The sequence below is a fragment of the Lathyrus oleraceus genome, chromosome 1 (assembly GCF_024323335.1).
Source record: "Lathyrus oleraceus cultivar Zhongwan6 chromosome 1, CAAS_Psat_ZW6_1.0, whole genome shotgun sequence".
Taxonomy (NCBI): domain Eukaryota; kingdom Viridiplantae; phylum Streptophyta; class Magnoliopsida; order Fabales; family Fabaceae; genus Lathyrus; species Lathyrus oleraceus.
In genome coordinates, this window is record NC_066579.1 from 96,521,768 (window position 1) to 96,538,630 (window position 16,863).

At 36.6% G+C, this 16,863-nt stretch overlaps 1 protein-coding gene across 1 annotated transcript; it reads right to left on the reverse strand.

Moving 5' to 3' along the window:
• Positions 1-5,910: 5,910 nt before the first annotated feature.
• Positions 5,911-7,506, reverse strand: LOC127093478 (uncharacterized). The gene is made up of 5 exons (XM_051032419.1): positions 7,339-7,506; positions 6,943-7,013; positions 6,820-6,888; positions 6,363-6,661; positions 5,911-6,317 (listed from the first exon to the last, which is right to left on the reverse strand). Exons 1-5 carry the CDS (start codon positions 7,504-7,506, stop codon positions 5,911-5,913), a joined length of 1,014 nt encoding a protein of 337 aa, XP_050888376.1.
• Positions 7,507-16,863: the final 9,357 nt, after the last annotated feature.

Genomic DNA, 16,863 nt, shown 5'->3' on the forward strand with positions numbered 1-16,863 from the left:
TGGTAAACAGTAATGGTGCATTATAAATCAGTAGGACCAAAGCCAAATGCTACATTAATGTGTTAGGAACTATGTCATCAATTTTCATGGTCATTGGACAAGGCATGAGAATATGGCAACACGAATAAGAATGTGTCACTAGCTAGGTTCAAAAATGATAGGCAGCAAGAAAAAATATGAATCAAATCGAAAATGGATTGTAAAAATCCACAAAAATTCACAGGGGATGTTAACATGTCAAACAAGCTTCACGCAAAAATTTAAGGCCATTGGCCAGAGGGAAGCATGGTAAACAATTAGAGTAATTCAGCGTATCAACTTATGTCACATTTTTACACATCCAAATTCAATAATTCACATATAATAAACCATAGACTCAAAAATTATGAAACCTATGTCAAAAAATCCAGAAGGATGTCAAGAATCAATATCTCAATTTTCAATTAATTTGGATATAGCATGTGGTTTCTATAATTAAAATGGTAGACATGTGAAATTTGGCATACATCATGAAGATCTCTATGGCAATTCAAATTTCTACCAAGCAACATTTTTATTTTTTGATTCTGTAAAAAAGTAGAGAAAAAAAGAAGATTATCAAAAAAAGCCTCAATTTATTTGGATTATTATTGGATTTTTTTATGAAATTTTTTAAGTTGTTAAATTTATTAGATATTTATTTAATAGTATACGAATTAATTTAGATTAATGGTACAGTGGATTAATTATGGAATTGCTACTACTGTTACAGCCAATGACAGTAATGTGAAACTCTATAGCCAGTACCAAAACGGCAGCGTGTTGTTTAATGCGGTGGCGGCAATTGATTTGTCCAGGCCACGCGGGAAACACTATTTCGAATTGCTCAACGCGGACGATGGATCGAAGTGAAAGATTTTCCAGAAAATCCTTCTTCCTCGCGCAGCCGGTATTGTTCATCCACACCGGCGAATTCGGTTACGGCTATTTCTTCACCAAATCCAATAAACCGTATACCGTTGGAAAGGTTATTACGCGTAGAACACGGATATGCCAATGAAATCGTCTAGAAGTTAACACACAGCAAGGATCGATGGAAAGAAGTTTTAACATGTAACCTTTGAATCCACATATCTCGATGAATAACGGACTAAATCACACGATTCAAGCATCAATCTATTCTATGTCCCAAGCACTACCTAAACCACATGCCAATTCTAACAATCGGAGGATTCGAATTTTACCTTTTGATGATGGTTTCTGTTGGAATTGCGTGTATTTGGCCTCGGTTTATAAAAACAGATGGAGCAATTCGATGTAGGAGATGGTCGATGATGGTCTCTCAGCTCAATAGTGCACGACGAAGGTGAATTTTGCTGCTGCCATGGAAGCTCCTTGTTGCAACAGCTGGAGTTTTGACCGATTCTTGATCCGATTTTCACGAACAGAAATCCTCCACCACCTGCAGATGATGAATGCTACAAAGGAAAGCACAAAAATCAGTGGATTCTTGAAGAATTGAGTGAAAAAGTGAAGAAGGATCTTGGAGGAGCTTGAGAGAATTTGAAGAATTTGATTGTGATTTGTGAATTGTGATTAGTCTTTGCAATTCTGTTAGAGTTGTGCTATATATACTCCTAATTAACAATGCCTAAACATGATTAGTGAAATGGTAAATGCAATTAGCTAAAATGGAGGTGTTTTGACAAAATGGGATTTTCACCCTTGTGCATGAAAATGGTGCATGAAGTAATATGGACGTGAACCATGCTGTATGAGAGCTCAAAACAAAGCTACGTATTGATACCCAAGCTCCTGTATCGATGCCTAGCACATTTTTAACAGTACGCATCGATGCATAACTCGTACGTATCGATACATAACACTTTTTGACAGTATGCATCGACACATGACTTGTTTGTATCAATACATAACATTTTTTAACAGTATGCATCGACACCTAACTTGTTTGCATCGATACATAGCATTTTTTAACAGTGTGCATCGACACATAACTCGTGTGCATCGATACATAGCCATTTTTGCCTTGCGTGTATCGATACGAAACTCGTGTGCATCGATACATGAAAATTTTCGCCATGCACGCTCGGTGGTAATTCGATCATATCTCCTCAACCGTTCATCCGATTCTCATGATCTTGGACTTTTTGGAAATGGGAGAGAAAGATCTACAACTTTCATGTTCAACAAAATTCCATTTGAAGCTTTTTTGATGGAGGAAAATTGAGTTGAAGTTGTTCCAAAAACTCGCTATTCTTTTGGAAACTTGCAACCATAGGTCATTTTTCCTTTTGGAAACTTTTGGTATGACCTTAAATCCTTCAATGCGAGTATTTGAAATGTCAAATGAGACTTGTTTGAACATGAATGGAGCATTTCTAATCACTTCCCACCTCCAAATCCATGATTAAATCCACAGTTGACCACAGCTGACTTCTGTTGACTTTTGGTTGACTGGGCCATATTCTGATGAATTCCAAGCCTCTTTCACATGAGATCTTGATTCCAAATGATATCACAAGTTATATGAACTCTTGATGAAGGATCATGGTGTCCAAATTCTTCAAGAATGGCCACCATCAATTGCTCAATGCCTGATTTGACTGCTTTGGCCTAGCTAGCTTCATCTGCAAGCAACAAGGTTAGATGACAATATTTTTGTACTTTTGGTTAGTAAACATATGAAAAGCAATGACACACAAATGCTATACATGCTTGGTGATCAAGAACCACACTCACAAGGTATCCCACCCACTAGGAGGGCAGCTAAGGTATGCAAAGATCCTTGAGGCCATGATATGATATGATATGGGCCATGAGGGATCTTAGGGCAAAAATTGGGGTCTTACAGTGACTCGCCTCTTTCACAACAATAACATATGATGTATGGCATATAATAATTTAACGATAACAATACAATAATGATTAGATCTCCGCATCTGACTGTAAATTGTCATCCATTTAAACCTATCAACAGTAATTCTCACTCTGAACTACGCATCTCAACAATCATCAGCAATTAACTACAACAATTCACATAATTATACTTTCATTCCACATCATATATTCACACATAAAATAAACATCCACATATAACTCAATCATATCAATTTGTATTATCATCGCTTCACTGTTAATTCATTCGTTCACAACGATTAACCATTCGTTCTTTACCATCAACCATTACGTAATAAGTAAAACCGTTAAATTTCACATATTCCAGTACCCATCTAGCCTCTCAATACATCACCTAGGATATCCATATGCGTCAATTTTTCAATGCTTTAAACCACACACCATTTGGATTTATAGAAATAAAGCTATGGCAAAAACTATCGAAGAAAATAATAGGTTTCAACTAACTTTATGTTCAGTAATTTTTCACAATTTTGCTAGCATCAATCGATTGTCAAGGACCATCAATTGATTGATCTGATTTCTTCATACATTTTATTTATCCTATTTTTCATGTTTCTGGCTTAGCGCAATCGGTTGATTCAGGGAATTAATCGATTGACATAAATTTGGTTTTAGATTTTTCTAAAATTTCACCTAATCAATCGATTGACATCGGGGGTCAATCGATTGTCATCATCAAATTTGCCAAAAATCACATGTTTACTCCCTGTTCTTTATCCCCCAACCCTCATACATCAAATCAATTCATATTGTACCACCCAAACACATCATATCATGAATTTAACAGCATGCATCAATTTCATAATAATTAAATATGTGATAACACACATATCAAATCATAATAATTGGAGATATAATTTACACCAATTTCATCAAAAACACGTGAACACATCAACAAGGGTGAAATACAAGGAAAACCTAGAGGATGTTGAAGACCCCTCCCTACCTTTCATACAATATACACCCATAATAGAGTAATCTCCCTCATTTTCTATTTAAACAAAAACTTAATTCCCCTTAATTAGGTTATTCTCTCATTACCCTTAACTTACTCTCAAATTCCCTATCTTGCACATACTCCTCTTACTAACTTCTAATTTCTTTTATTTTAATTTTTAATTCTAATAATTCAATTTTCCACCAAATTTTACTATTTCACTTATTTTTCTACAACTATTTTATTTTTATTTTTAATCATTCCTTTCAAATTAAATTAATTAAAATAAACTCAATTAATTTCTACCATTCCCTTAACTCTCTCCAATATCCATTAAAACACATAAATTCACCAATTAACTAAATAAAAATATATAAATTAGTTTAAATAATCAAATAAAAAAAACTAAATTTAATTGAATTTGGGGTGTTAAAATCTCCCCCATTTATAGAACTTTCTCCCTCGAAAATTACCTGAAATAAACATCTCCGGATAAGACTCTCTCATATGAATCTCCAGCTCGCACGTCATGCTTCCTTCAGCAAGTCCTCCCAAAAAAACTTCACCAAGACGAACTCTTTACCCCTCAGTTGTATCACTTCTCAGTCATCGATTTGCACTGGTGATACCTCCACAATCAAGTTATCTCTCACTTGCACATCATCCATTTGAACCACATGAGACATATCTGAAACATACTTCCGATGTTGAGACACATGAACAAAACTGTAAATATTCGAAAGGGATGGTGGTAAAGAAACCGTGTAGGATATTCTCCTACTTGCTTCATAATCTCATAAGGGCTAATGAAACGCATCGTGAGCTTTCGAGATTTCAAAGGACCACCAACACCTGTCATCAGAGTGACTCACGGGAACATATGATCTCCCTCTTGGAACTCAAGTGTTTTCCTACTCTTGTAATGATAACTCTTTTGGAGACTTTGTGAAGCCTTTATCTTCTCTTGGATCATTTTGATCTTCTCAGTAGTTTGTTGGACAATCTCAAGTCCAAGCACAACACTTTCACCAGAATTATACCAACACAAAGGTGTCATACACCATTTACCATACAGAGCCTCAAACGTGTCATTCTAATACTAAAATGGAAAACGTTTTTGTAAGTGAACTCAACAAACAATAAGTAATTGTCCAAGTTACCTCCCTACTCCAAAACACAAGCTCTCAGCAAATTTTCCATGGACTAGATAGTCCTCTCTGTCTGACTGTCTTCCTGCAGATGATAAGTCAAACTCAACTTTAGCTTAATACCCATGGCTTCCTGCAAACTCCCTCAGAACCTTGATGTGAATTTCGGATCTCTATCAGTAACAATAATCGAAGGAATACCATATAATCTTACAACCTTCTCAACATACAATTCATCCAACTTATGCAATGAATAATTGATCTTAATCGGAATGAAATGAGACAATTTAGTAAATCTACCCATTGTAACCCAAACTGAATAATTCCCTTTACAAGTATTAGGCAAACTCATCGCAAAATCCATGGAAATACCATCTCACTTCCATTCAAGAATATACAATGGTTGCATCAAACCCAACGGTTTCTAATGTTCAATCTTTGACTTCTGTCAAGTCAAACACGCATAAACAAACTCAGCTACATCCTTCTTCATTCCTGGCCACCAAAACATTTTATTGAGTTCTTGAAAACACTCCTCATAGTGCACATCCCAAACATAGGCTTGACCCTTTTGATTCAGCTAAGTTAAAGGTAATGCTAACTTTGAAAATCCTTTAATAAGCTTCATGTAGAAGACAACCAACCCAAGAAAACTTTTAATCTACATAATAGACTTCGGAGTCTCCCAATTGAACACGATATCTATCTTCGATGGATCAACATCAATACCACCACTAGAAATCATGTGACTAAGGAAACTCACCTCTCGCAACTAGAACTCACACCTGGATAACTTCGCATGCAATTTCTTCTCTTTCAAGGTCTGCAACACACTCTTAAATGCTCTACATGCTCCTCATCAGACTTTAAATATATCAAAATATCGGCGATGAACACAACCACAAACTAATCAAAATACAGTTGGAAAATTCTATTCATGTAATCCATGAACACTCCAAGGGAATTATAAACTTTAAACGACATCACTGAATACTCATAATGACCATACCTCATTTTGAACACAGTCTTCAGAATATCGTCAAACTTTATATGAATTTGATGATAACCCGAACACAAATCAATCTTGCTAAACACATAAGCACCTACTATCTGATCCATCAAATCATCAATACTCGGAAGTGAATAATATTTTTTGATAGTCACCTTGTTCAGTTGTCCATAATCAACATATAACCTCATGTTACCATCTTTCTTCTTAACTAGCAACAACGGTTCACCCCATGACGAAACACTCCGTCGAACAAACTTCTTCTTAAGAAACTCTTCCAATTGCTTCTTCAGTTCACTAAACTCTTAAGCATACATTTTATAAGGAGCCATCGACGTCGGACTAGTACCAGGTACTAAGTCTATGGCAAACTCAACTTCGTGTTTCAACGGCAAATCACTGGCATCATCTGGAAACACCTCAAGGAAATCACACACCATTGGTAGCCCACCAATTGCATCTTTTCTTATCTCCTTCATAGAAGCTAACATCATAAACACCTCGATATCATCCTTCATGAAGTCATATACTTTCTTAGCATACACAAATAACTTATCACTTGCATCAAACTCTGGAAATGACATATCATGTCGTATCAGTTGATATGAACACGGTTGAACTCCAACCAGTTTATTCCAAGTATAATATCTAGATTTATAAAAGGTAAACATACTAAATCCATTCCAAAATTCTTATCAAAAATAGAAAATGGACAATTCAAACAAACCCACAAAGTGGTTACAAGACTTAGGGTCGAGGTATCAACAATCATTCTCCCAACCATAGAAGACAATTTCAAACCCTACCTATCAGCACGATCAAGCGAAACAAATAAATGTGTTTCACCCATATCAATAATAGATATAAATGGAATACTATTAATAAAACACGTACATCAAATCAACATGTCATAGCTATTTGTCTCTGACCCTGACAAAGCAAAGACCTTCCCTACAAATTGTGCCTTCTTTGGTTTTTGACAATTGGCACTAATGTGTCCCTGTTCGCGCAATTATAACAAGTCGGCCTAACACTCTTGAAATCTACAATACAGTGACCTATCTTTCCATATTTGAAGCACCTAAGGATGTTATTCTTGCACTCATTAGCACGGTGGCCTAACTCGCCACACTTGAAGCATTTGACAAAAGCGGGAGTCTCTCCCCCACTTAGATTTTTCTCATCTAAAGCTCTTTGCTCCCCTTTGTCAACTGAAGCACTATACATCTTCCTATGATACTCGCTTTTTCCCTTCCTCTCACTAATGCTCTTATAGTGAGCGGAAGACCCCTATAGTCTTCTTCACAAATCCTACACTTATTCACCAGCATAGGAAACCCACAAATCTCCCAATAGCCAGTATCTTGCTTAATGTAAGTTTGCATTCCGTTTTCAAACTTAATATACTTCAACCCCTCCACACCTGCACCATTGTAGTATGGATAAAACTTCACAAGTTCCTCAAACTTTACAGCATACTCAGCAACGACCATGTTTCCTTGCTTAATCTCAATGAATTCAATCTCTTTCTTGTTATGCACATCCTCAAGAAAGTACTTCTCAAGGAATTGCACCCCAAACACAACCTAAGTAATCTCAGCACTAATAACCTCTTGTCTCTGGCGCGCAATGTCCCACCAGTCCTCAACTTCCTCAGACAACATGTGAGTCCCAAACAATACTTTATATTTCTCAATACAGTCCATCACTATGAAAATCTTCTCGATTTCTCTGAGCCACACCTGAGCACCCTCTAGATCATACCTACCCTTGAACATTGGAGGATTATTCCTATGAAATTTCCCCAAACCACGGAACTCATCACCAGCCTAATTATGTTGCCCTACAATGTCTGGGTCACTAACTCCAAAGCTTCAGCAATATCACGATTCTTTCAGCCATTATGCATACCATCAAACAGACATTAGAAGAAACAATGCACCAACATTGTACATACACATGTCGCATACTAGGGACAATTAACATGTCAAAAACCTGGCCAAATGGACCGACCTGCTCTGATACTACTATGTAACATCCTAAACCCCGAAATGCGAATTAACGCAAAAATAAAACGATTACACAACAAGGGTGTCACACAAACACAACAGAAACTTGTTCCGTAACACAGGTTATTGAAAACATGCATTAAATTAAACACATGTCATCACATGCTTGCCTTACATAGATTCATCGCAGCAGAATATTCAATTTAGAACAATTAAACAAATAAATAAGTCTCATGACATAAAACATGGTCATGGAGAAATGCCCTCAACATCAACAATATTGCCAAAAGTGACAAATTAAAATAAATCATTCACCCGCCCAGTGTTATAGATTAGAGAAATGAAATACTAAATAAATGTGTAAAATAGGAAAAGGAAGAACAACCTCTACGCCATCCTTCAGCTTCTAAGCAGCTACCTAGTTACCTACTCTTTTGTACTCTAAGGAGGAGCACAAAACCATACAAATAACAAAGGGGTGAGAATACACTCATAATAATTAATGGTACAAACGTATGCAAGGGTAGCCTAAACAAACATCAATAATTATTCAACACAATTCAATCACATACATCACCAAATCAATCTCAGTCACCAACATCAACATAATCATTCAACATATATGCAAAGAAATGAATGTAAATATACTCAACACCACGAGTCGACAATGCATCTGGTACCATTATGGACAACACATGCCCATCTCGCTCATAAATTCCCACCATAGGACCAGAGCACACAAAATATCTACTATCGCCATAAGTAACTCTTCACTGATTCCCATATTGAACGAGTTACTCGCTCTTGAATCCATACCATCGGACCAGAGCATACCAAAAACTGGGCTGAATTTCGTAAACCATGATGCATAGCACATGCAACTATACGCCATATAAGGCCATCAATAAAACATTCATGACCATGCTCAATTATGACTCACCATTGCATAATTTATACACGCATGACAACCACAACATTCATCAATATTTCACAATATTAATTCCTCATCGCATAACATCATTTACGCACAATATTATAAGCACAACAACAACACACATATTAGTACCCTCACAAGTAAAACACATCATTCATATTTTAATTTATATGCTTTCTCTTTAAAGCATTACTATAAGGTAGGGTTACGCGTCAACTATCCAAAGCTTCGAACCGCGCCTCAAAAGGAGTCATGAAACTCAAGCTACGACCCGTAGTACTCCCCGACCAAAAACACCTTTGTCACGTCTCTAGTGCAAAAAAATCCGAGGTCTGCTACGGCTACCCGTAGCAGCTGCTACGGCCCGTAGCAGTGCCTAGAAAATCCTAATTTGCTAGCGGTTTTGTGTGGTCCCTCTTGTTTTTCAACCGTTTATCATACCCTAAACTCTAAGTTTTGACCTCTAACAATCTTAATACATACCATACATCATTGTACATGAAAACATATGATTTTTACCATCTTTTAACATCTAAGTCAACAATACCTCGTCAGTTATCTATCAACTATCATACAATTCACTCACTTAATCATGGATAAATTCACAAAAACATAGGAACGATAATTCATACCAAAATTATCCACAAGCACACATAAATTCTGCAACAAAATAGTACACAAATTTCACATCATACATCATACAAGTCATGCTATCACAGGATTTACATAGTGTTCATCATTCATTCAACAAAAGAGAAAAAGATATGAAAACCGAAAGGGATTAAGGACTTTCCTTTACCCAATTCATGCAATCTACACCATATTATGAGTAATCCCTCCTTACCTTAGATTTTCCAACAAAACTCCTTAAAGCTCTTCCAATGGATGTTCTTCTTATGCCCTAGCCATTGTCTCTTCCTCTTTCCACCAAAATTATGTTTTACATAGAAAAACTCTCAAAACCCATTTACTAACCTTTTTATTATTAACCTAATCTCCCTCATTTAGTGACTTTCAACCTTTCCCCCACTTATTCATTTATTCTCCAAAATTCCCTTCTCATCTCTAATTTATTTTTAATAAAAATACCATTAATGTTATTCTCCTTTTCTCTCTATATTTTTATTTCAACAAATTAAATAAAATCTCTAGATTTTAATTATTAAAATTCTCATAATTCTAATATTATTAATTTCGTTATTATTTAAATTATTAGAACCATGCACTACTAATTCAAAGCATCAAATACTACTACTAACCGTCCAAATACCACCCAATGCACATAGATATCAACATGGCCATAATTTCAATAAAATAAATAAATTATAAAAATGGGGTGTTACACCATGTACTCTGGTTCAGTTGCTGACATGGTCACTATGGATTAACCGATGATTTCTAACAAATAGGTTCTCCTGCTAAAGTAAAGACATACTTTATTGTAGATCTTCTATAATCCATATGACCAACATAGTCTTAATCAACATATTCTTCAAATGAATGGTCATCATGCTCACTTCTAAACATGATATTGTAACTTATAGTACCCTTCAAGAACCTAAAACTCCACTTGATTATTTCCCAATGAAGTTTTCAGGGTTTGGACATAAACTTACAAACTTGACTTACAACTTGTGCCAAATTTGGTTTAGTGCAGACCATAACATTCATTAAACACCTATTTTTTTTTGCATAAGAGACCTTTGACATATACTCAGCTTCTGCATATGTCTTTGGACACTGGTCCAATGAGAGCTTAAAGTGATTCGCCAATGCAGTACTCAAAGCCTCCGAATGAATCATGTCAAACTTGTCTAGCACCTTTTCAACATAGTTTTTTCTAAAAGACATGATTTTATGACACTCATATCCTTATGAATTTCCATACCAAGAATCTTTTTAGCAACACCTAAGTCTTTCATGTCAAAGTCCCTTCCTAACATAATTTTCAGTTCATTTAAGTCATGTAAATGATAAACACCAATAAACATATCACCAACATACAATAATAGAAAAATAAAAGAACTATCATCATGGCTGCTAACATAAACATAACAATCATACTCACACCTCCTATAGCCAATTTTAAAAACATATGAATCAAAGCACTTGTACCATTGCCTTGGAGACTGCTTTAAACCATACACAAACCTCTATAAATTTACAAACTAGTCTTCCATGTCCAACAACACTGAACCCCTCTGGCAACTCCATGTAAATTTGCTCATCTAGTTTACTGTGAAGAAATGTTGTCTTCACTTCCATCTGCTTTAAATGCATGTCTTGACTAGCTACTAAGGATAATATCACCCTTGTAGAAGTATGTCTGATGACCAGAGAGAAAATCTCATCATAATCAATTCTCTTCTATTGTGAGTACCCATTCGTTACTAGATGAGCCTTGAAGATTTCCCCTTCTTTCTCTGTTACTGACGGTTTTCTCTTGAATACCCACTTACAATTGATGGTCCTTTTGCCCTTAGGAAGTGAACAAGCTCTAATTTATGATTTTTATTCAAGGACTCCATCTCATCCACCATTGCACCCATCTACTTATCTTTCTCTTGGCTAGCTATAGGCTCTCGAATAATAAATTAACAAGTAAGAAGTGCATATGATGCCAAGTATTCATACCCATATCTTTCTGGTGGTTTGGTTAAATGGTGTTCTCTGTCACATATAAGAATATAATCATGTATTTCACCTGAAACTTCTGGTCCATGGTCAATTTCAATATCAGGGTCTGATTCCTACTATTGTTTAGGCACTAACTGCATATTGTTAACTGATGGTGGATCAACATCCACCTAAATCATCTGTTTGCTGGAAGTTTCTTCATTAGATGTTGATACATCGGTTGCAACCGAGTTCTTCAACATTAACTACTCTTAAAGAACAATGTATATGTTGATTACCATATTTTTTAATCATATCCCATAAGTTAAACCCCTTCATACCTTTTGATTACCATATTTATGATGATTTTTCAGTGTTTTATTTAATTATAATCATGTGCAATTTATATTAGTTATTATGGTTTAACTAAATACATATATGATTGGGGTTGTATGGTTAGCATCATGGAGGGTAGGGAGAAAACTAGATTAAATATAGAATTTTAGTATTTTAATATTTAAATAATAATATTCATTTGATTTATTTAATTTTAATTAGAAAATAGAGACTTTGGATAAGAAGCGAAATTATGAGAAATGGAAGGGAAGAAGGCTAACTCCCACACCCATAAAGAGGGAAAGGAAACGCTCGAAGTAAACCTGGATAGAACATGGTCTCGCGACCAGAGAAAGATGGGATTGGGAGTCGGTTATACAAAGGGAAGGTATTAGCACCCCTACGCATCCGTCGTACTCGACGGGATCCACGCACAAAAGAATAGATAAGGTTGCTAAAAGACTGCTCACAAACTGCACACACGCTGGAAACAAATACAGATGAAAGACGGAAGAAACGGACTCGGCAGGATATCGCATCCTGGGCCTACGTAGCCTGTCAGACACAGACATCAGAGTCGACGTAGTTCGGGACAGGGGGAAACGTGCTTGCTAGGATATTGCATCCTATGCATACGTATCTTCTCTAACCAGAGAAGAATCAGAGCACTCGTAGCTCGGCTAACGCACGCCAAACAAAACCACACAGGAAACCGACTGCCAATCGCTGGACTTACGTCAGATTCCACACAAACAGGCAAACATGGAAACCGAATGCCAATCGCTGGACTTACATCAGACTCCGAACCACCAAACACACACAGGAAACCAACTGCCAATCGCTGGACTTACGTCAGACTCCAACACACACAAAGGGGTTGAAAAAGAAAAAGGGCGCCCGGAGAGATCAGCTCATCTCCTGCCTACGTACCTCATCTGGCATGAGGATCAGGGCGACGTAGTTCCCCTACACAGGGAAAGAACTTCTAACCTAATCAGAGACTGGGAAGTGACAAACTAGAAGGGAGCCTGACTCGAGCCTAATAGTTATCATGTAATCCACAATGGTCCTAGGTTGAGGTTTCTATCTAACTTGCACAGGGAGCAAGCTATCCTAAACAGCACAGTCAAACACACATAAGCACCATAAAGCAAGCACACACACTATATGCAAACAGTTTGGGCTCATACAAGGTTAGGCTGCAAAAGCAAGCCAATTGGAATGGGGTGTGGCTAGCTCTTAACCTTAACATTGAGAGTTAGGGTGAAGCAGATGAAATAGGAAGTGAGGGTAAGACCTCACAGCTCTTATCCCTGGCCTGGGAGAGCTTGACTCAAAATAGAAAATGTGGGAGTTCAGAATGTAGGAACTCTTCTCCACAGATGACTGACACAACATGATCTTGGGTTCTTATTCACAATGCATCAACACATGGTGTGTGAGCAAAATGAATGACACACTGAGTAGCAGGAGATGGATTACACATCTCTTTTATCTGCCAATTGCCTCTAAAGAGGTATTTTCCTGCTTCGCACAAAATTAAACATTCACAAGCATTGCCTCTTAAGGAGGACTTCAGACAGGTGCCTGCCCACATAACAGGACAGGTCTTCCAGACTACATGAAGTCAGAAGAGTTATACCTCAATGGTTAAGCAACCAAGCAAAGCAAAAGCAAGTTCAAAAGAACTCAAAGCAACTTAAGTACCCGTGAAAAATCTAAACCAATCAGTTCATAGTTCAAATAAACAATCAACAAGCAATAACAAACAGACAGACAATGTTCACAATGTGCAAGCCACAAGGCACACTCAAATGAGTTAACATCAACCTACAAAACACACAAGTGTTAGTAATCAAGAGCAAACATCAATGCTCAAATGAGGAAGCATCATCAATTATGGACTTGGATGTTTAAACCTGAAATCAAAACCCACATGTAAGCCACAAACCACTAGGTCAAAGCCTAGGGTCAAAGTTGGAGAAAAAAGTCAAAACAGAACCTCAAATTTAACATGAATCAACCTTATCCAATCAAGAATAAATCTCAGAAAGTCCCACATCAAAATCATTAATCATATTCATTTCATGAGCAAAACATGGCAAGGCATGCAAATGGTAATCACATTGAGACATCAGAAGAAACAAATGCACATCAAATAAAAAACGACTCAAATAATCTTGGAAAAAATCATGAGTAAACAGGACATATAACATGATCGTCTCACAAAAAATCAGAGGCATTGGACATCATTAGGCATGGCAATCACATAGCATAAAACAGACAATCACATGTGTGACACAAATTGTCACACCAAGTTAGCATAAGCATAAAACAGATATGAATCATGGTAAAAATCTCAAACCAAAGCCAAAACATCACTCAACATGTCTAGAAATAGTATGCAAAATTTCAAAAGCATTGGATCATTTTTTAGCATTCTATGATGAATGGAACAAGGCAAGGTCAAACATGCATATACATTCAAACACCTTAGGACAAATCATTTTTTAAGCCAGGTACAACTTGCAATTTAATGATCATAAAAAAGTAGACAGAATGAGGATCATGATGCAAAAAATTGGAGATCATTTGGTGCATTTTTCATTTTTAAATGATTTTTTGAAGTTGATAGGAAAAAATGAAATCAAAAATGAGCCAAGCATGAAATAATGATGGAAAAGGAGAAAAAGGCAAGGCAATTTGAAATGTCTCTCAGCCAGGATCGAACCTGGCGCAAATTTAAACCTGGCGCGCGCTTCAATCAAAACGACTGTGTTTTGATATTTGAACCCTAGCCTGGCGCGCATTTGAATTTCGTAGCTAATTTCAAAATGTACATGCAGATTCGTAGCTAATTGGAAGCCAAACCCTAGCAAATCTGGAAAACACATGCAGTTCATACAAGGACGATGAAGATCATGAAGATCTTCATCTGGAATTCCCAGAAAAATCAAAAACGCCCAGAATTCTCTAATTTCTACACCAATCGGTTCGCCATGCCATATACATCAAAGATCAAACGATGATTCATGCAAAAACAACACATATTATTCAAATCGAAGGAATCAAAAAATCAACATCAATACTTCAATTGCACATAACTCCATGGATATAGCATCATTTCACTCGATTCAAAGCTCAAAATCATCAGCATACTTAGATCTTCACAAACATCACAATAAATATGAGAATTAGAGAGATCGATTCATAACCTCTTGAAGTGCAGATTCGGATTGGGCTCGTTTCAAGGCCTGTGATAGCTCCAATGTTCTTCTATGATGCTTAGTGAGATGAATGATGATGAATCTGAGGCTCAAGGATGCACGAAACCAGTTCAATCTTCAACTGCCATGGATGCTCCAAGCTATGAACATGAACAAGAATGCCACGTTTTCCTCTGCTTCCACGTCCAATTCTACTCAACAACACCTCAGGATGATGAATGGATCAATGAAAAGTGTTCTTGTTTGAAGAATTTTGCAAAAAGTTTGAGAGATTTTTTTGGAGAATTTGTGATTCTAGATCTGAAATGTCACTTCTGATTAAAAACAGTTATGATTAAGTATATATACTCCATACTAATCCTGTTTTAATCATGTTTAAGCTTAATACCAATGTGATTAACCAATTTGAAAGTGTATGTGCAAAAATCATATTTCCACTTCATGCACCCCCATGCACGTGAACAGTGCATATTCCTGGCCCAAAATGCCTTAAAATGAGTCCATGCACATGTTAGAATTGGTTTGGTATGCATATGTTCCACAAAAATGATTTTATGCAATTTCCTTCCAAAAATTTCATGAGTGGGCACATGCCTATGCAAATGAAATTTATGCCATGTAATGATATGCTTGGAAAATACATGTTATAAGGATCAAAATGCCAAAAGAACCACTCATTTTGGAGTTTTGGTTTGAAAGTTATGCTTATTTGAATTTTTGAACACACTTTGCCATGATTGGACCATAACTCCTTAACCACACATGAGAAATTCATGATCTTGGACTTTTTGGAAATGGGAGAGAAAGATATTCAACTTTCATGTTGGACAAAATTTAATTTGAAGCTTTCTTGATGATGTAATTTTGAGTTGAAGTTGGTCTAAAATCTTTCCATTTTTGGAAAGTTCAAATTACAGGTCACTTGCTATTTTTGGAAAGTCTTGATCTGACTTCAAATTCTTCAATCTTGATGTTTGAAATGTCAAATGAGACTTGTTTGAACATGAATGAAGCATCTCTAACCACTTCCCACCTCCAAATCTACAGTTGACTTTGCAGTTGACTTCTGTTGACTTTTCTGGGTCTCAGATGAATTGCACATGCACTGATGAGTTCTGAGCCTTCAACACTTGACCAAATTACTTCAAAGTGATCCTTGGGTCATGTGAGCTCAATGAAACAACCCTAGGGCTATGATCTCATGTAAAATGCTCTTGTTGCCTTGCACAATTGAATCTCCTGACCAGTCTTGACTGATGAGATGTAATGGACTATGCAATGACAATGCATTGTTAATGTGATGTTAATGACCTAAAAATGAAATGTATATACAAATGGGAGATGCAAATTTAAGGTGCTACAGCTGCCCCTATTCAATCGACTGGGAACCTGAACGGATGAGAGCAACGGCTGTCAGACCTTCAGAGTAAACAGGGATTGAATACCAAAGAACCGTAGAAATTTGCACTCTGCGGGATATGATACAGGATATTTGCAACAGTAGCCAGACAAAACGTTTACCGACGACTCTACCGGGGATTTTGATTTTTATCAGTAAAAAGATACAACTAGACGTCAACGGACGAATAGGAAAAACTCATCGTTTATCGACACCAACGGAGAGGTGACCAGACATCAACGGATGAATGGGAAGACTCGACCATACGTCAACGGACGAACGGGAGAAGCTCGACGTTTATCGACACCAACGGAGAGGTTACCAGACAT